This window comes from Festucalex cinctus, chromosome 12 (genome assembly GCF_051991245.1).
Source record: "Festucalex cinctus isolate MCC-2025b chromosome 12, RoL_Fcin_1.0, whole genome shotgun sequence".
Classification (NCBI taxonomy): Eukaryota; Metazoa; Chordata; class Actinopteri; order Syngnathiformes; family Syngnathidae; genus Festucalex; species Festucalex cinctus.
Window position 1 is genome coordinate 24,666,156 of NC_135422.1, and position 21,636 is coordinate 24,687,791.

The 21,636-nt window shown below is 39.7% G+C and overlaps 1 protein-coding gene across 7 annotated transcripts in view; it reads right to left on the bottom strand.

The window, feature by feature from the left end:
- The window catches only part of ak7b (adenylate kinase 7b), a 784,344-nt gene that overhangs the window by 92,992 nt on the left and 669,716 nt on the right, over positions 1–21,636 (bottom strand). The window contains exon 16 of one of the 7 annotated variants that reach the window (XM_077538613.1): positions 20,665–20,759. The exons of the other annotated variants lie outside the window; for them this stretch is intronic. Within the exon in view, the coding sequence (XP_077394739.1) occupies positions 20,701–20,759 (59 nt within the window). The 3' untranslated portion in view covers positions 20,665–20,700. Of the gene's footprint in view, positions 1–20,664; positions 20,760–21,636 lie in introns of those variants that run through there. 7 annotated transcript variants of the gene reach the window in all.

The window sequence follows — 21,636 nt, forward strand, 5'->3', positions numbered from 1 at the left end:
TCATGAGTTTTTGCACGTTTAGATAAAAAAAAAAAGCAGCATTTTACTTGGCAAACAATGCACCGCTATGGCAACGGCGTGCGACAAAATAAAACACTTTCGATAACTTTGTATCTTAAACATCTTAAGATGAAGCACACCAAGTTTGAAGACAGTCGGATAAATTTTGTAGGAGGAGTTCGTTAAAATATGACCCCTAAAAAAGGCCACAAAAAATGGCTACAAATCCCAACGTAAATAAAAATGGCGGACTTCGTGTTTGGTTTAGCAGATGGTTCCAAGAGACTTTTTTGTACATCGTGGGCTCTTATGTATGCCTCTAAATTATCATAGCGCTAGGTGAAACGTACAACCGGGAATGCTTCGTTAAAGAGGAGTTTTTTACCTCAAAATGTGATGACCGGCCCCTACGGGACTTCCTGTTGGGTTTAGCACATGGCACCAAGAGACTTTTTTGTACATCGTGGGCTGTTAAATTTGTCTCCAAATTTCCGTAGCTCTCGCTGCTTCGTACAACTGGGAATGCTTCATTAAGAGGGAATTTTTTCCTTTGCAAACTGTGCATGCCACGGCAACAGCGTGCGACGAAATAAAAAGCTTTCAATAACTTTTCATCTTCAACATCTTAAGATGAATCACACCAAGTTTGGAGATGATCGGATAAACTCTGTAGGAGGAGTTCGTTAAAATAAGACCCCTATGAAATGGCCCAAAAAATGGCAACACGTTCCAAAGTAAATCAAAATGGCGGACTTCCTGTTCGGTTTAGCATATGGTTCAAAAAGAGTTTTTTGTACCTTGAGGGCTGTTACATATGTCTTCAAATGTTGGTAACTCTAGGTGAAATGTACAGCCGGGAATGCTTCATTAAATAAGAATTTTGAAACACAAAATTTGATGCCTCGCCTCTGGCGGACTTCCTGTTAGGTTTAGCATATGGCACCAACAGGCTTTTTTTGTAGATCATAGTCTGTTACATATGTGTACCAATTTTCGTGGCTCTCAATTAAACGTACCACCGGCAATGCTTTGTTAAGTAAGAATTTTGAAACTGTAAATTTGATGCCCCGCCACCGTCATATAGTATGTCAAAAACTTTAGATTTTTTACCATGATGTTGTCCCAGGTGTTGAGATGGTACAGCCCAAGTTTGAAGTCAATCGGGTTAACCGTGTAGGAGAAGCGGGCAAAAGTATGACCCCTGTAAATGTGCAAAAATGGGCCAAAATTGGACATTCAAATACTCATACCTCACTTCCTGTTTATTTTAGGGTACACATATCAAAGAGGTTTTTGTTCATCTGGATGTGCTACAGGTGCCACACAATTTTCGTAGCCATAGGACAATCGTAGCAGGACAGGGATCCGTTAAACCTATGTAGGTGGCGCTACAGAGCCATTTTTCTGTTATCATGTATGGCGACTTTAAAATATCAAATTTTTCGCCAGGCCCGATCTGCGTGTAAAGTTTGGTGAGTTTTCGTTCATGTTTAGTGCCTCAAAAATGTGGTTGTTTGCGGAAAAGAATAATAACAAAGAAAAAGAAGAAGAAGAATAACTAGAGCTGCGAGCAGCTATAAAGGGCCCTCGCAACCCGTGCCACGTTGGGGTATTTGCACGTCGGGGTACTGGCACGTTAGGGTACTGTTTCATAAGAAACCGTCTAAATTGTAAATGTTTTGCCATGCTTTTTGTGTTTGTTCACATTGCTATGGAATGCTTTGTCGAGGTATTCGGCTGATAGGTATGCCTCCCAATATTCACACATCTAGCTGAATCATATAAAAAAAAAAATTCTTTGCAAACAATGCATCGCTACAGCAAAGGCGTGCCACGTTGGGGTACTTGCACGTCGGGGTACTGGCACGTTGGGGTACTGTCAAATAGGACAAGGACCATCTAAAATGTTTTTGACAAGCCTTGTGTGTGCAAAGTTTAATCAAAACGCAAAATATGGTGCGCAATTCCCAAAATAAATTCAAAATGGCGGACTTCCTTTTAGGTTTAGCATACGGCTACAGAATACTTTTTGTAGGTCTTAAGCTAATTTAGTTTTAGTTTATTCATTTTTTCCTTTCGGACACATTACAGTTTACATCAATCACATCACATCATTTGCAACATTGACATCCGAAAGAAGGGCTGACGGGTAGAAGCCGAAGCTTATTCGAGACCCGTCCCCATCGACCCATTACTATAACGCATCAATCATATACATTATTTACAATAGTCATTAATTTTTATCGTTATCCATCCCATACTATCCCAGACACTGCTCGCTCAGTTCATCTTGAATGTCCGTGTGTAGATTGTGGCTAGTCCCAATCAATTGGCACTAATAGGTATGCCTCCCAGTTTTCACAAATCTAGGTCAAGTCATCTTTAGTTGTGTATCGCTTGAATCATACAATTGGAAATGCTCCATAAAAATGCATAGAGGGCGCTATTGAGCACAACGTTGGGTTACTTGCACGTCAGGGTACTGGCACGTTGGGGTACTGTTACATGGAACAAGGACCATTTAAAATGTTAGTTTTTTCCATGCCTTGTCTGTGCATAGTTGAATGAAAAAGGCCAAAAATGATGTATAATTCCCAAAATAAAATCAAAATAGCGGACTTCCTCTTTGGTTTGGCAAATGGCTACATAATACTTTTTTGTAGGTCTAGCATAATCATACAATCGGAAATGCTTCATAAAAAGGTCTAGAGGGCGCTATTTATTGCAAATTGCACAATAAATCTCTGAAAATTCATGTTCATGACAAGTCTGATGTGTTTGCAAAGTTCCATGAGTTTTCATGTGTATAAAAAAAAAAAAGCAGCACTTGACAAACAATGCATTGCTATGGCAACAGCATGTGACAAAATAAAAAACTTTCGATAACTTTGCATCTTAAACATCTTAAGATGAAACACACCAAGTTTGAAGACGGTCGGATGAATTTTGTACGAGGAGTTCGTGAAAATATGACCCCTAAGAAAGGCCACAAAAAATGGCTACAAATGCCGACGTAAATCAAAATGGCGGACTTCCTGTTTGGTTTAGCAGATGGTTCCAAGAGACTTTTTTGTACATCGTGGGCTCTTATGTATGCCTCCAAATTATCATAGCGCTAGGTGAAACGTACAACCGGGAATGCTTCGTTAAAGAGGAGTTTTTTTAGCTCAAAATGTGATGCCCGGCCCCTGCGGGACTTTCTGTTGGGTTTAGCACATGGCACCAAGAGACTTTTTTGTACATCGTGGGCTGTTACATATGTGTACAAATTTTCGTAGCTCTAGCTGCTTCGTCCAACTGGGAATGCTTCATCTCTCACGAACATGAATATTTTATAATTTGTTGTGCAATTTGTAATAAATGTCTCAATAGCGCCGTCTCGATATTTTTATGAAGTATATCCGATTATATGGTTCAGCTAGATGTGTGAATATTGGGAGGCATACCTATAAGCATAATACCTCCAAAAATTATTCTATAGCCATGTGTCAATTTATTTTAATTGTGCATCATTTTTGGCCTTCCATGAAACTTTGCAAACACAAAGCATGTCAAAAACATTTACAATTTAGACGGTTTCCTTTGAAACAGTACCCTGACATGCCAGTTCCCCGACATGCAAATACCCCAACGTGGCCCGGGTTGCGAGGGCCCTTAATAGCTGCTCGCAGCTCTAGTTATTATTATTCTCCGCAAACGATCACATTTTTGAGACACTAAACGTGACCGAAAACTCACCAAACTTTACACACACATCAGGCCTGGCGAAAAATTTGATATTTTATAGTCGCCATACATTTTGAACTAAAAAACTCCTCTTTAACGAAGCATTCCCGGTTGTACGTTTAATCGAGAGCTACGAAAATTGGTACACATATGTAACAGACTATGATCTACAAAAAAGCCTGTTGGTGCCATATGCTAAACCTAACAGGAAGTCCGCCAGAGGCGAGGCATCAAATTTTGTGTTTCAAAATTCTTACTTAATGAAGCATTCCCGGCTGTACATTTCACCTAGAGTTACCAAAATTTGAAGACATATGTAACAGCCCTCAAGGTACAAAAAACTCTTTTTGAACCATATGCTAAACCGAACAGGAAGTCTGCCATTTTGATTTACTTTGGAACGTGTTGCCATTTTTTGGGCCATTTCATAGGGGTCTTATTTTAACGAACTCCTCCTACAGAGTTTATCCGATCATCTCCAAACTTGGTGTGATTCATCTTAAGATGTTGAAGATGAAAAGTTATTGAAAGCTTTTTATTTCGTCGCACGCTGTTGCCGTGGCATGCACAGTTTGCAAAGGAAAAAATTCCTTCTTAATGAAGCATTCCCAGTTGTACGAAGCAGCTAGAGCTACGAAAATTTGGAGACATATGTAACAGCCCACAATGTACAAAAAAGTCTCCTGGTGCTATGTGCTAAACCCAACAGGAAGTCCCCCAGGGGCCGGGCATCACATTTTGAACTAAAAAACTCCTCTTTAACGAAGCATTCCCGGTTGTACGTTTAATCGAGAGCTACAAAAATTGGTACACATATGTAACAGACTATGATCTACAAAAAAGCCTGTTGGTGCCATATGCTAAACCTAACAGGAAGTCCGCCAGAGGCGAGGCATCAAATTTTGTGTTTCAAAATTCTTACTTAATGAAGCATTCCCGGCTGTACATTTCACCTAGAGTTACCAAAATTTGAAGACATATGTAACAGCCCTCAAGGTACAAAAAACTCTTTTTGAACCATATGCTAAACCGAACAGAAAGTCTGCCATTTTGATTTACTTTGGAACGTGTTGCCATTTTTTGGGCCATTTCATAGGGGTCTTATTTTAACGAACTCCTCCTACAGAGTTTATCCGATCATCTCCAAACTTGGTGTGATTCATCTTAAGATGTTGAAGATGAAAAGTTATTGAAAGCTTTTTATTTCGTCGCACGCTGTTGCCGTGGCATGCACAGTTTGCAAAGGAAAAAATTCCTTCTTAATGAAGCATTCCCAGTTGTACGAAGCAGCTAGAGCTACGAAAATTTGGAGACAAATGTAACAGCCCACGATGTACAAAAAAGGCTCCTGGTGCCATGTGCTAAACCCAACAGGAAGTCCCGTAGGTGCCGGGCATCACATTTTGAGCTAAAAAACTCCTCTTTAACGAAGCATTCCCGGTTGTACGTTTCACCTAGCGCTATGATAATTTAGAGGCATACATAAGAGCCCACGATGTACAAAAAAGTCTCTTGGTTCCATCTGCTAAACCAAACAGGAAGTCCGCCATTTTGATTTACGTTGGGATTTGTAGCCATTTTTTGTGGCCTTTTTTAGGGGTCATATTTTAACGAACTCCTCCTACAAAATTTATCCGACTGTCTTCAAACTTGGTGTGCTTCATCTTAAGATGTTTAAGATGCAAAGTTATCGAAAGTTATTTATTTTGTCGCACGCCGTTGTCATGACGATGCATTGTTTGCCAAGTAAAATGCTGCTTTTTTTTGGTCTAAACGTGCAAAAACTCATGAAACTTTACACACACATCAGGCTTGTCATAAGCATGAATATTTTAGAGATTTCTTATTCAATTTGCAATAAATGGTTCAATAGCACCCTCTAGACATTTTTATGAAGCTTTTGCAAATGTTTTGTATTTTATGATTCAGCTAGATTTGTAAAAATTGGGATACCTATCAGCCTAAGACTTACAAAATGGTTTCTAAAGCCATATTCTGAATCAAACAGGAAGTCTGCCATTTTTTGGGGCCTTTTATAGGGGTCATATTTTCAACAGAACTTATCAGATCGTCTTCATTCTTTGGCGTGTTTCATCTTAAGATATTTCAGATGAAAAGTTATTGAATTTTTTTATTTTGTCACACGCCTTTGCTGTAGCCATGCATTGTTTGTGAAGAAAAATGCTTTTTTGAGAGTCTAAATATGGGCGAAAACTCACAAAACTTTGCACACACACCAGACCTGTCTGGAACATGAATATTTTATTTAGAGATTTGTTGTGCAATTTGTAATAAATTGCTCAATAGCGCCCTCTAGACATTTTTGTGAAGTCTTTCCGATTATATGATTCAGCTAGACGTGTCAATATTGGCAGGCATGCCTAATATATTCAAAAAGTATTCTATATAGCCATGTGACAATCCATTTTGATTTTATTTTGTTAATTGTGCATCATTTTTGGCCTTTCCATGAAACTTTACAAACACAAAGCCGGGCAAAAACGTTTACTATTTAGATGGTTTCCTATTTGACAGTACCCCAACATGCCAGGACCCCGACGTGCAAATACCCCAACGTGGCCCGGGTTGCGAGGGCCCTTTATAGCTGCTCGCAGCTCTAGTTAGGGCCCGAGCAGCGACCGCTGCGAGGTCCCTATTGTTCCTGAAGGAATTCTTATTAGGGCCCGAGCAGCGGCGGCGGCGGTGCCGCTGCGAGGCCCTATTGTTTTTGTAGGAATTCTTCTTCTTCTTCTTCTTCTTATTAGGGCCCGAGCAGCGACCGCTGCGAGGTCCCTATTGTTCCTGAAGGAATTCTTATTATTAGGGCCCGAGCAGCGGCGGCGGCGGTGCCGCTGCGAGGCCCTATTGTTTTTGTAGGAATTCTTATTATTATTATTATTATTATTATTATTATTATTATTATTATTCTCCGCAAACAATCGCATTTTTGAGACGCTAAACGTGAACGAAAACTCACCAAACTTTACACGCACATCAGGCCTGGCGAAAAATTTGATATTTTAAAGTCGCCATACATGATAACAGAAAAATGGCTCCATAGCGCCACCTACATAGGTTAAACGGATCCCTGTCCCGCTACGATTGTCCTATGGCGACGAAAATTGTGTGGCACCCGTAGCACATCCAGATGAACAAAAACCTCTTTGATGTGTGTACCCTAAAATAGACAGAAAGTGAGGTATGATCATCTGAATGTCCAATTTTGGCCCAGTTTTTGCACATTTACAGGGGTCATACTTTTGCCCGCTTCTCCTACACGGTTAACCCGATTGACTTCAAACTTGGGATGGACCATCTCAACACCTGGGACAACATCATTGTAAAAAATCTAAAGTTTTTGATATACTATATGATGGCGGCGACGCATCAAATTTAGAGTTTAAAAATTCTTACTTCACGAAGCATTGCCGGTTGTACGTTTAATCTGGAGCTATGAAAATTGGTACACATATGTAACAGGCTATGACCTACAAAAAACTCTTTTTGAACCATATGCTAAACCTCACAGGAAGTCCACCATTTTGATTTATTTTGGAACGTGTTGCCATTTTTTTGGCCATTTCATTGGGGTCTTATTTTAACGAACTCCTCCTACAGTGTTTATCCGATCATCTTCAAACTTGGTGTGATTCATCTTAAGATGTTGAAGATGAAAAGTTATTGAAAGCTTTGTATTTCGTCGCACGCTGTTGTCATGGCATGCACTGTTTGCAAAGGAAAAAAAATATCCTTAAAGAAGCATTCCCATTTGTACGAAGCAGCGAGAGCTACGAAAATTTGTTGACATATGTAACAGCCCAAGATGTACAAAAAAGTCTCTTGGTGCCCTGTGCTAAACCCAACAGGAAGTCCCCCAGGGGCCGGGCATCACATTTTGAGCTAAAAAACTCCTCTTTAACAAAGCATACCCGGCTGTATGTTTCACCTAGAGTTACCAAAATTTGTAGAGGTATATAACAGCCCTCGAGGTACAAAAAACTCTTTTTGAACCATGTGCTAAACCTAACAGGACGTCCGCCATTTTGATTTACTTTGGAATGTGTTGCCATTTTTTGGGCCATTTCATAGGGGTCATATTTTAACGAACTCCTCCTACAGAGTTTATCCGATCATCTTCAAACTTGGTGTGACTCATCTTAAGATGTTGAGGATGAAAAGTTATTGAAAGCTCTTTATTTCGTCGCACGCTGTTGTCGTGGCATGCACTTTTTGCAAAGGAAAAAAATCCTTCTTAATGAAGCATTCCCAGTTGTACGAAGTAGCTAGAGCTACAAAAATTTGTAGACATATGTAACAGCCCACAATGTACAAAAAAGTCTCTTGGTGCCATGTGCTAAACCCAACAGGAAGTCCCCCAGGGGCCGGGCATCACATTTTGAGCTAGAAAACTCCTCTTTAACGAAGCATTCCCGGTTGTACGTTTCACCTAGCGCGATGATAATTTGCAGGCATACATAAGAGCCCACGATGTACAAAAAAGTCTCTTGGAACCATGTGCTAAACAAAACAGGAAGTCTGCCATTTTGATTTACGATGGGATTTGTTGCCATTTTTTGTGGCCTTTTTCAGGGGTCATATTTTAACGAACTCCTCGTACAAAGTTCATCCGACCGTCTTCAAACTTGGTGTGTTTCATCTTAAGATGTTTAAGATACAAAGTTATCGAAAGTTTTTTATTTTGTCGCACGCTGCTGCTATAGCGATGCATTGTTTGCCAAGTAAAGTGCTGCTTTGTTTTTTTATCTATACATGTGTGAAAACTCATGAAACTTTGCAAACACATCAGACTTGCCATGAACATGAATTTTTAGAGATTTATTGTGCAATTTGCAATAAATAGCGCCCTCTAGACATTTTTATGAAGTATTTCCGATTGTATGATTCTGCTAGATTTGTGAAAATTAGGACAGACCCCTATAAGCCTAATACCTACAAAAAAGTATTATGTAGACATTTGCCAAACCAAAGAGGAAGTCCGCTATTTTGATTTTATTTTGGGAATTATACATCATTTTTGGCCTCTTTCATTAAACTTTGCACAGACAAGGCATGGAAAAAACTAACATTTTAAATGGTCCTTGTTCCATGTAACAGTACCCCAACGTGCCAGTACCCTGACGTGCAAGTAACCCAACGTTGTGCTCAATAGCGCCCTTTATGCATTTTTATGGAGCATTTCCAATTGTATGATTCAAGCGATACACAACTAAAGATGACTTGACCTAGATTTGTGAAAACTGGGAGGCATACCTATTAGCTTAAGACCTACAAAAAGTATTCTGTAGCCGTATGCTAAACCTAAAAGGAAGTCCGCCATTTTGAATTTATTTTGGGAATTGCACACCATCTTTGGCCTTTTGCACTCACAAAGCTTGTCAAAAACATTTTAGATGGTCCTTGTCCGATTTGACAGTACCCCAACGTGCCAGTACCCCGACGTGCAAGTACCCCAACGTGGCCCGGGTTGCGAGGGCCCTTTATAGCTGCTCGCAGCTCTAGTTATTCTTCTTCTTCTTCTTCTTCTTCTTCTTCTTTTTCTTTGTTATTATTCTTTTCCGCAAACAACCACATTTTTGAGGCACTAAACATGAACGAAAACTCACCAAACTTTACACGCAGATCGGGTCTGGCGAAAAATTTGATATTTTAAAGTCGCCATACATGATAACAGAAAAATGGCTCTGTAGCGCCACCTACATAGGTTTAACGGATCCCTGTCCCGCTACGATTGTCCTATGGCTACGAAAATTGTGTGGCACCTGTAGCACATCCAGATGAACAAAAACCTCTTTGACATGTGTACCCTAAAATAGACAGGAAGTGAGGTATGAGTATTTGAATGTCCAATTTTGGCCCATTTTTGCACATTTACAGGGGTCATACTTTTGCCCGCTTCTCCTACACAGTTAACCCGATTGACTTCAAACTTGGGCTGTACCATCTCAACACCTGGGACAACATCATGGTAAAAAATCTAAAGTTTTTGACATACTATATGACGGTGGCGGGGCATCAAATTTACAGTTTCAAAATTCTTACTTAACGAAGCATTGCCGGTGGTACGTTTAATCTAGAGCTACGAAAATTGGTACACATATGTAACAGACTATGATCTACAAAAAAGCCTGTTGGTGCCATATGCTAAACCTAACAGGAAGTCCGCCAGAGGCGAGGCATCAAATTTTGTGTTTCAAAATTCTAACTTAATGAAGCATTCCCGGCTGTACATTTCACCTAGAGTTACCAATATTTGAAGACATATGTAACAGCCCTCAAGGTACAAAAAACTCTTTTTGAACCATATGCTAAACCGAACAGGAAGTCCGCCATTTTGATTTACTTTGGAACGTGTTGCCATTTTTTGGGCCATTTCATAGGGGTCTTATTTTAACGAACTCCTCCTACAGAGTTTATCCGATCATCTCCAAACTTGGTGTGATTCATCTTAAGATGTTGAAGATGAAAAGTTATTGAAAGCTTTTTATTTTGTCGCACGCTGTTGCCGTGGCATGCACAGTTTGCAAAGGAAAAAATTCCTTCTTAATGAAGCATTCCCAGTTGTACGAAGCAGCTAGAGCTACGAAAATTTGGAGACAAATGTAACAGCCCACGATGTACAAAAAAGTCTCTTGGTGCCATGTGCTAAACCCAACAGGAAGTCCCGTAGTGGCCGGGCATCACATTTTGAGCTAAAAAACTCCTCTTTAACGAAGCATTCCCGGTTGTACGTTTCACCTAGCGCTATGATAATTTAGAGGCATACATAAGAGCCCACGATGTACAAAAAAGTCTCTTGGAACCATGTGCTAAACCAAACAGGAAGTCCGCCATTTTGATTTATGATGGGATTTGTAGCCTTTTTTTGTGGCCTTTTTTAGGGGTCATATTTTAACTCCTCCTACAAAATTCATCCGACCGTGTTCAAACTTGGTGTGTTTCATCTTAAGATGTTTAAGATGCAAATTTATCGAAAGTTTTTTATTTTGTCGCACGCTGCTGCTATAGCGATGCATTGGTTGCCAAGTAAAGTGCTGCTTTGTTTTTTTTTATCTATACATGTGTGAAAACTCGTGAAACTTTGCACACACATCAGACTTGTCATTAACATGAATTTTTAGAGATTTCTTGTGCAATTTGCAATAAATCGCACCCTCTATACATTTTTTATGGAGCATTTCCGATTGGATGATTCAAGCGCGAAATAACTAAAGATGACTTGACTTGACCTAGATTTGTGAAAACTCAGAGGCATACCTATTATATTATTATTATTTTTTGTACCTTACAAGATTATCTCTTGTGCCACATTAAACCCCTTTGCAGGCCTGAGCCAAACCACGGTCCATACATTTGATACCACTGCTTTATTTCAATGGTCAAGTACTTCATAACCACACCTACTTATGCTTGTCCTTGCATATATAGTAGACAACAAAGAGCTCTTTCAACAAAAGACATTTCCATCTACAAAGTCATACAAGGTAAGCACTCTATAAATTCTGCAATCACTACACTTCTATTCCTAAATTATCACTTCAAATACCAACAATGGTTAATACAGCTACAAATTTCTTGTATGTTTATGAAGTATGATACTGTATTTATTTCTACTCCTTTGCTTTTCTACAGAACATGAACAAATCACCAAGCAAATTCTCTTTTGATAAAGACCCTCTAATCATCTCCATACGCAAAGATTGCCAACTTTTTTCCGTAAGTATACAATACATAAACTAAACAGGACAACTTTCTCAATCATATACAGTATGCCATACATATATGTATTAAGTTCTCATTTATTAACAGGTTTGTTAAAGGCACCTTTAGTGTGTTTTTCTGTTTGTAATGTTTCTCCACGAGCACGTCTAGCCATTGATATCATGTAGAACACATATGCTAACCTTTTAGAGACAATTGAAGCTTACTTGCACAGTAGCCACTATCTTAACCACTTAATTCACATGTCTACTTGACAACTTATTACATGTAGTGAAATGGTACTTTGTGCGTCTTATGCTTTTTTCTGAACACTGCTTTTCAACTCTTTCCTTAAAACCAATACATGCGGTACTGTTATACTGTATAAATATATATGTCCGTGTGTATATATTTGTATATTCTTTCAAATAAACTCGTTTTGACACACACAGCCATTGAGTAACATGCAACACGACCACAACGTTTTGCACCAACACGTTACACTTACATAACCATTTATGTACCTGTCGTATCCTTACTTTTATTCATCATTTCATCACACAATCCTAAAACATTGCTTTTTGACCCAGAGGATTCAACTATACCATTTTTGCGTGTCTTATTACTTACTAGCTATATTATTTATTAACGGGCAAAAACTATTAATATAAGATCACCGTCAAATATTACGTCTGTAATATCCATATACAGTGCATTACATAATATGCATTTGTATTAAGACACTACCATGCTAAAAATATGCACACGACTGTTCTGTAAACTACACCTAAGACAACCAAACTTCACAGATCTAACATGATTCTTCATTCTTTTTTTGTTCTACAGATGTATCAAATGCTGCCACACAGACAGAAGAAGCCACTGAGGACATGCACGAAGACGATGATCACAATATAACAGGACAGGTTAACCCCCCTGAAGTTTTAGCCCGCAGGTCAAAGCGTCCTAGGACTAATTCATCCATGGAGGTTACATTATCCTAAGACAGACTATGTGCTAACCCAAACTCTTTGACCCCAAGGGATTCATCTGTCCCAGAAAACTTTTACACTAAAGAGTTTATCTGTCCTAGGGCGCTGTTAACCCCAGGTTAAAGTGTTATTTAATCTGTCCTGTTACAACAGCTATACATAAACAGCTGCATTCCTCTCCTGTTCCATCTCTCGCACTTCTTTCATCTCTTTTTCTCCTCTACTTATACCTATGCTTGCTCATGTGCTTTTTTCCCCTTTAGATGATGTCATTGGTTAGCCTGCTTCAAAGCTACATTTTTTCTTGAATAACTGTCACACATTTACTGTTTGCTGGACCCTACAAAACTGTCACAATACTTCACTATGTCATGAATACATATGTGTTGCACAGCGACACCACATTAAGAGTCATCAAAAAGCTTTTTATTTGATCACACACCATCTCTGTGCCATGCAATGTTTTCAAATGAACAGATGCTGGTTTTGAATATCAAACGAGCGACTTTTCATGAAACTTTGCACACACATCAGAAAGTCCACACTTTTGAATTTATTTTGGGAATTGTGCATCATTTTTGGCCTTTTACTGCACCTTTTTACACACAAGGCACGGCAAATGCATTTCTATTTTCCATGGTCCTTATCTATTTAACAGTACCCCAACGTGCAAGTCCCCCGACTTGCATATACCCCAACGTGGCCCGGGTTGCGAGGGCCCTTTATAGCTGCTCGCAGCTCTAGTTATTATTATTATTCTCCGCAAACAATCGCATTTTTGAGACGCTAAACGTGAACGAAAACTCACCAAACTTTACACGCACATCAGGCCTGGCGAAAAATTTGATATTTTAAAGTCGCCATACATGATAACAGAAAATTGGCTCCATAGCGCCACCTTCATAGGTTAAACGGATCCCTGTCCCGCTACGATTGTCCTATGGCGACGAAAATTGTGTGGCACCCGTAGCACATCCAGATGAACAAAAACCTCTTTGATGTGTGTACCCTAAAATAGACAGAAAGTGAGGTATGATCATCTGAATGTCCAATTTTGGCCCAGTTTTGCACATTTACAGGGGTCATACTTTTGCCCGCTTCTCCTACACGGTTAACCCGATTGACTTCAAACTTGGGATGGACCATCTCAACACCTGGGACAACATCATTGTAAAAAATCAAAAGTTTTTGATATACTATATGACGGCGGCGACGCATCAAATTTAGAGTTTAAAAATTCTTACTTCACGAAGCATTGCCGGTTGTACGTTTAATCTAGAGCTACGAAAATTGGTACACATATGTAACAGGCTATGACCTACAAAAAACTCTTTTTGAACCATATGCTAAACCTCACAGGAAGTCCACCATTTTGATTTATTTTGGAACGTGTTGCCATTTTTTTCCCATTTGTACGAAGCAGCAAGAGCTACAAAAATTTGTAGATATATGTAACAGCCCAAGATGTACAAAAAATTCTCTTGGTGCCATGTGCTAAACCCAACAGGAAGTCCCCCAGGGGCCGGGCATCACATTTTGAGCTAAAACAATTCCTCTTTAACGAAGCATTCCCGGTTGTACGTTTTACCGAGAGTTACCAAAATTTGAAGATATATGTAACAGGCCTCGAGGTACAAAAAACTCTTTTTGAACCATTTGCTAAACCTAACAGGACGTCCGCCATTTTGATTTACTTTGGAATGTGTTGCCATTTTTTTTTGGCCATTTCATAGGGGTCTTAGTTTAATGAACTCCTCCTACAGAGTTTATCTGATCATCTTCAAACTTGGTGTGACTCATCTTAAGATGTTGAAGATGAAAAGTTATTGAACGTTTTTTATTTCGTCGCACGATGTTGTCGTGGCATGCACTTTTTGCAAAGGAAAAAAATCCTTCTTAATGATGCATTCCCAGTTGTACGAAGCAGCTAGAGTTACGAAAATTTTGTAGACATATGTAACAGCCCAGGATGTACAAAAAAGTCTCTTGGTGCCATGTGCTAAACCCAACAGGAAGTCCCCCAGGGGCCGGGCATCACATTTTGAGCGAAAAAACTCCTTTTTAACGAAGCATTCCTGGTTGTACGTTTCACCTAGCGCTATGATAATTTGCAGGCATACATAAGAGCCCACGATGTACAAAAAGGTCTCTTGGAACCATGTGCTAAACCAAACAGAAAGTCCGCCATTTTGATTTACGATGGGATTTGTTGCCATTTTTTGTGGCCTTTTTCAGGGGTCATATTTTAACTCCTCCTACAAAATTCATCCCACTGCCTTCAAACTTTGTGTTTTAAGACCTACAAAAAGTATTCTGTAGCCGTATGCTAAACCTAAAAGGAAGTCCGCCGTTTTGAATTTATTTTGGGAATTGCACACCATCTTTGGCCTTTTGATAAAACTTTGCACTCACAAGGCTTGTCAAATTTTTTTTAGATGGTCCTTTTCCTATTTGATAGTACCCCAACGTGCCAGTACCCCGACGTGCAAGTACCCCAACGTGGCCCGGGTTGCGAGGGCCCTTCATAGCTGCTCGCAGCTCTAGTTATTATTCTTCTCCGCAAACGATCACATTTTTGAGACACTAAACGTGACCGAAAACTCACTAAACTTTACACACACATCAGACCTGGCGAAAAATTTTATATTTTAAAGTCGCCATACATGATAAAAGAGAAATGGCTCCTTAGCGCCCCCTACATAGGTTAAACGGATCCCTGTCCCGCTAGGATTGTCCGACAGCTATGAAAATTGTGTGGCACCTGTAGCACATCCCGATGAACAAAAACCTCTTTGATAGTTGTACCCTAAAATAGACAGAAAGTGAGGTATGATCATCTGAATGTCCAATTTTGGCCCAGTTTTGCACATTTACAGGGGTCATACTATTTCCCGCTTCTCCTACACGGTTAACCCGATTGACTTCAAACTTGGGCTGTACCATCTCAACATCTGGGACAACATCATGGTAAAAAAATCAAAAGTTTTTGACATACTATATGACGGGGGCGGGGCATCAAATTTAGAGTTTAAAAATTCTTACTTAACGAAGCATTGCCGGTTGTACGTTTATTCTAGAGCTACGAAAACTGGTACACATATGTAACAGACTATGACCTACAAAAAAGTCTGTTGGTACCATATGCTAAACCCAACAGGAAGTCCGCCAGAGGCGGGGCATAAAATTTTGCGTTTCAAAATTCCTACTTAACGAATCATTCCCGGCTGTACGTTTCACCTCGAGTTACCAACATTTGAAGACATATGTAACAACCCTCAAGTTACAAAAAACTCTTTTTGAACCATATGCTAAACCTAACAGGAAGTCCACCATTTTGATTTAATTTGGAACGTGTTGCCATTTTTTTGGCCGTATCATAGGGGTCTTATTTTAACGAACTCCTCCTACAGGGTTTATCTAATCGTCTTTAAACTTGGTGTGAGTCATCTTAAGATGTTCAAGATGAAAAGTTATTGAAAGCTTTTTATTTTGTCGCACGCTGTTGCCGTGGCATGCAGTTTTTGCAAAGGAAAAAAAATCCTTCTTAATGAAGAATTCCCGGTTGTACGAAGCAGCTAGAGCTACGAAAATTTGTAGACATATGTAACAGCCCAGGATGTACAAAAAAAGTCTCTTGGTGCCATGTGCTAAACCCAACAGGAAGTCCTCCAGGGGCCAGGCATCACATTTTGAGCTAAAAAACTCCTCTTTAACGAAGCATTCCCGGGTGTACGTTTCACCTCGCGCTATGATAATTTGGAGGCATACATAAGAGCCCACGATGTACAAAAAAGTCTCTTGGAGCCATATGCTTGAACAAACAGGAAGTCCGCCATTTTGATTTATGTTGGGATTTGTAGCCATTTTTTGTGGCCTTTTTTAGGGGTCATATTTTAACGAACTCCTCCTACAAAATTTATCCAACCGTCTTCAAACTTGGTGTTATTCATCTTAAGATGTTTAAGATGAAAAGTTATCGAAAGCTATTTATTTTGTCGTACGCTGTTGCATAGCGATGCATTGTTTGCCAAGTAAAATGCTGCTTTTTGGGGGGGGTCTAAATGTGTGAGAACTAATGAAACTTTGCACACACATCAGCCTTGTCTTAAACATGAATATTTTAGATATTTCTTGTGCAATTTGAAATAAATGGCTCAATAGTGCCCTCTAGACATTTTTATGAAGCTTTTGCGATTGTATGTTTCAGCGAGATTTTTAAAAATTGGGATACCTATCAGCCTAAGACTTACAAAAAAGTATTCTGTAGCCATCTGCTAAACCAAACAGGAAGTCCGCCATTTTGATTTACTTTGGTAATTGAAGCCATTTTATAGGGGTTTTACTTTAACAAACTCCTACAAAACTTACCTAATCGTCTTCAACTTTGTCGTGTTTCATCTTAAGATATTTAAGATGAAAAGTTTTTATTTTGTCATGCAGCGATGCACTGTTTGCAAAGAAAAATGCTTTTTTTGAGAGTCTAAACATGGGCGAAAACTCACAAAACTTTACACACACACCAGACCTGTCTGGAAAATGAATATTTTAGAGATTTATTGTGCAATTTGTAATAAATGGCTCAATAGCGCCCTCTAGACATTTTTATGAAGTATTTCCGATTATATGATTCAGCTAGATTTGTGAATATTGGGAAGCATACCTATCAGCCTAATACCTATAAAAAGTTTCTATAGCCATGTGCCAAACCATTTTGATTTGATTTTGTTAATTGTGCATCATTTTTGGCTATTCCATGAAACTTTGCAAACACAAAGCATGGCAATTTCGACAGTTTCCTATGAAACAGTACCCCAACATGCCAGTACCCCGACGTGCAAGTACCCCAACGTGGCCCGGGTTGCGAGGGCCCTTTATAGCTGCTCGCAGCTCTAGTTATTATTATTATTATTATTCTCCGTGAACGATCGCATTTTTGAGGACCTAAACATTTACGAAAACTCACCAAACTTTGCACACTCTTTGGGCCCGGCGAAAAATTTGATATTATGAAGTTGTCATAACAATGCAACTCTATAGCGCCCCCTAGCGTAGAAAAATAAAAACAAATCCCGGCATGTTTTACCTAGAGCTACGAAAATTGGTAGGCACGTGTAGCACCCCGGGACGCACAAAAAGTCAATTGGGACCATGTAGCTAAAATGTACAGGAAGTGAGCTATGCATTTTTTAATGTCCAATTTTGGCCCATTTTGGCACATTCACTGTGGTCATGCTTTTCCCCCCTTTGCAAACATTTTTCATTCAATTGACTTCAAACTTGGCATTTATCATCTCAAGACCGAAGACAACAAGTGAGCCAAAAATCTTGACTTTTCGGAATACTATATGACGGGGGCGGGGCATCAAATATTGCCTTTAAAATTTCATTTTTCCAGAAAGACAAAATGCCTAATAACTCCCATGTACAAGCTCCAAAAAATCTCAAACTTCTCATGCAACTTAATAGTCATGGCCTGAAAACATATATATGATAAAATTCGGTTATACATATTGCGCCACCTAATGGTAATCATAAATGTCATACTTTACGTTTTTAGCTACTGTGCCAAGCTTGTTGAAGGGATCCAATTAAAAATTGGTCAGAAAAGTCTTAACATGTTGATCATGCCCCACACCGAATATTGTAACTTTTCGCCAAAGGGCGTGGCCGTTACGGTGCCGCAAAGTCTGAAGATTTTTCGTGACAATAAAAGCTACAATAACTTGACCCAGATGATCCTATCTTCTATCTTAAAATTTCACACAATTGATGACAGTCCAGCCCTTAACTCATCTACAAACTTATAATTCATCTTATTGATAGCGCCACCAACTGGCGATTATTTTTTCTTACGATTTTTCTTCTACGTTTTTCTCCAACCACGTTAACTGGGCGTACCTCATATTTGCTCAGATGAGGGTTTCCGCCTTCATGATGTCACAACATGAAGTTTGTGAGTTTTCGTGAATCGCTGTGGGCGTGGCTAAGCACTGTTCGCTAAGAAAACAACGCCACTTTTGAGGGTCTAAACTGGCACAGAAACACATGAAACTTGGCACACACATCTGGCCTGGCAAAATGAGCAATATTTTATCGTAGAATGTGCTATTTTTCAAAAAATGACTCAATAGCGCCCCCTAGAAATTTTTCACGAAGCAGCCCCGCTTGTACGTTTAAGCAAGATCTATGAATATTTTTAGGTGTATGAGGGAGCCCAAGAACTACAAAAAAGTCTCTTGGACCCATATGTTAAAATGAACAGGAAGTGAGCTACGAATTTTTGAATGTCCCATTTTTGACGATTTTAGCACATTTACAGGTAGCATACTTTTGCCCACTTCTCCTACACGTTTCATCCGACTGACTTCAGACTTGACCTGGACCATGTCAAGACCTGAGCCAACGACAGGCGGAAAAATCTTTACTTTTCGGAATACTATATGATGAGGGCGGGGCATCAATTTTGTGTTTCGCAATGAAAAAGGATATGCTTAATAACTCCCCGGTACATGCTCCAAAAAATCCCAAACTTGACATGTATGTTTATAGTAAAGGCCTGAAGGTATATCTATGACAATATTCAGTTATATATGCAGCGCCACCTAGCCCTTGAGGCGTGAAAAAAAAATACACCACTTACGGTATTTTTACAAAAATTGTAAACACGTTTCGCAATGAAAAAGGATATGCTTGATAACTCCCCGGTACATGCTCCAAAAAATCCCAAACTTGACATGTATGTTTATAGTAAAGGCCTGAAGGTATATCTATGACAATATTCAGTTATATATGCAGCGCCACCTAGCCCTTGAGGCGTGAAAAAAAAATACCCCACTTATGGTATTTTTACAGAAATTGTAAACTCATTCTCATTGTGATAACTAAGTCATTTATGAATATTCTTTTACTTTCCACCACTCAAAATGTTAACTGGCATCAGACCTATCCAAACATACATATTTTTTATTTATTTTTATTTATTTTTGGTAGCTTCTATGGACGTTAAAAGCAGTATCGTGAATGAAGGATATGCTGACCCGGTACATGCTTCAAAAAATCCCAAACTTGACATGTATATTTATAGTCAAGGCCTGAAGGTATCTCTATGACAAAATTCAGTTATAAATACTGCGCCACCGAGTCCTTGAGGCATAAAAAAACAAAAACAAAAAAACACTTACGGTATTTTGAACCAAATTTGTGAACTCGTAAGTATTATAACTACGTCATTTATGAATATTCTTTTACTTTCCACTACTCAAGATGTTCACTGGTATCTGACCGATCCAAACATCTGTAGTTTTTTTATTCAGTTTCAATTTTTTTTTTTGATCGACTCTATGGACAATAAAATCAAGTACGAGCGATGATGGGTCTATATACTTTTGCAAGGTCAACTCCATCCATCCATCCATTTTCTTGACCGCTTATTCCTCACAAGGGTCGCGGGGGGTGCTGGCGCCTATCCCAGCTGGCTCTGGGCAGTAGGCGGCGGACACCCTGGACTGGTTGCCAGCCAATCGCAGGGCACACATAGACAAACAACCATCCACACTCACGAGCACACCTAGGGACAATTCGGAGCGCCCAATTAACCTGCCATGCATGTCTTTGGAATGTGGGAGGAGACCGGAGTACCCGGAGAAGACCCACGCGGGCACGGGGAGAACATGCAAACTCCACCCAGGAAGGGCGGAGCCTGGACTCGAACCGGAGTCCTTAGAACTGGGAGGCGAACGTGCTAACCACTCAAGGTCAACTCATTCCCTAAAAATAAAAAAGGACGCTGATTTTTGCAGATCTTGACAATCACCAAAACACATTGAGCTTGACACACACATCACACCTGAAAAAAAAATTCACATGTAAAGGTTTATCATGCCATGTTCAAAGAAATTTTGCTCCTAATGTGCCAGTACCCCAATGTGTGAGTAACCCAACGTGCAAGTACCCCAACGTGCAAGTACCCCAACGTGGCCTGGGCTGTGAGGGCCCTTTATAGCTGCTCGCAGCTCTAGTTATTATTATTATTCTTACTATTTCTTTCCTTAAAAGAATCTGCCACTGTGCGCCTTGCGGCGGCATTATCGCAACTCGCCCTGCTTGCTTTTATTGGCATTCCGTGACTCGACTGAGATGAAGTTCAAGGTGTTTACACGTCCAATTGCTGCCTTCTCGTGTAAAAGATAAACGTACCAGGGTGAAGAAAAAGATCAGGTTGGTTTTATCGGCGTCCGAGATTCGCAACATGGCGCTGTCTGTGTCACATGACCCGGAGGCCTTTGTGGTGTTGGGTTCGATGTTGACGACATCCGTCACCGTCTAAATACGTGGAAAGCATATTTAATAATATCCGTTAAGCATTTCACCTCATGAGATAAGTACCAGAACCTTCGGTTGCGAGCACCTGGTGTAAGGAGGCGGAGCTAAAGCTGATGTTGAGCTGGAGGCCCATGTACGCCAGCAAGCACACACAAGGGTGCACACAAGGAGGGTTTCAATTAGCGAAGAGCCCATTTAGAAATCAAGGTGCATTATGGGTAATTCAAGGTGCATTATGGGTAGTTTTTAGGTAGGCGAAACTGCCAAACGGTCATTGAAAATGAATTGGATTCAATGGAATCAGCTCTGATAGAAACGTTTCAACCACTGGAAAGTTGCTGTTTTTTATCAACATGAATAGCATGTTTACTGACATCGGGTAAGTTGACTTGCAAGCTTTAAAGTGTACAGTACAGTTACGCAAAGTTTGTCACCACTCTAATCTCCGCCATTCAAATTGATAGGGTACTTGGTAGCCTCGGTTTTTTCCCTTGCGCATGCAACCTTAATTCACACTTCGCTTATTTGTACATCTTTTTTTTTTTTAATAGGACCTACCTACTCTCCACACAAAAATTATGTGTAGCCTACATCATGGTGAATTTAGCCTTCTTTCTTGCCTTTCATTGACCATCCAAATTCTTTGATTTGGTGTTCGCCAACACGTGCTGCTTATTAATACGCAGATGAGTTGATTTCCATTGCCATATATGGGATGAAATAGGCGGACTTGGGGCGGGGAACAGCATGGAATCTGCTGCACAAACCGGTTGAGATCGTGTGGCATTTATAAAGGGAATTTGCGTGCAAATATGCATATGTGTGTCTATGCATGGTTTTATAAATCTCAAATATTTTTCTGCAGCCGTGAGTTTTG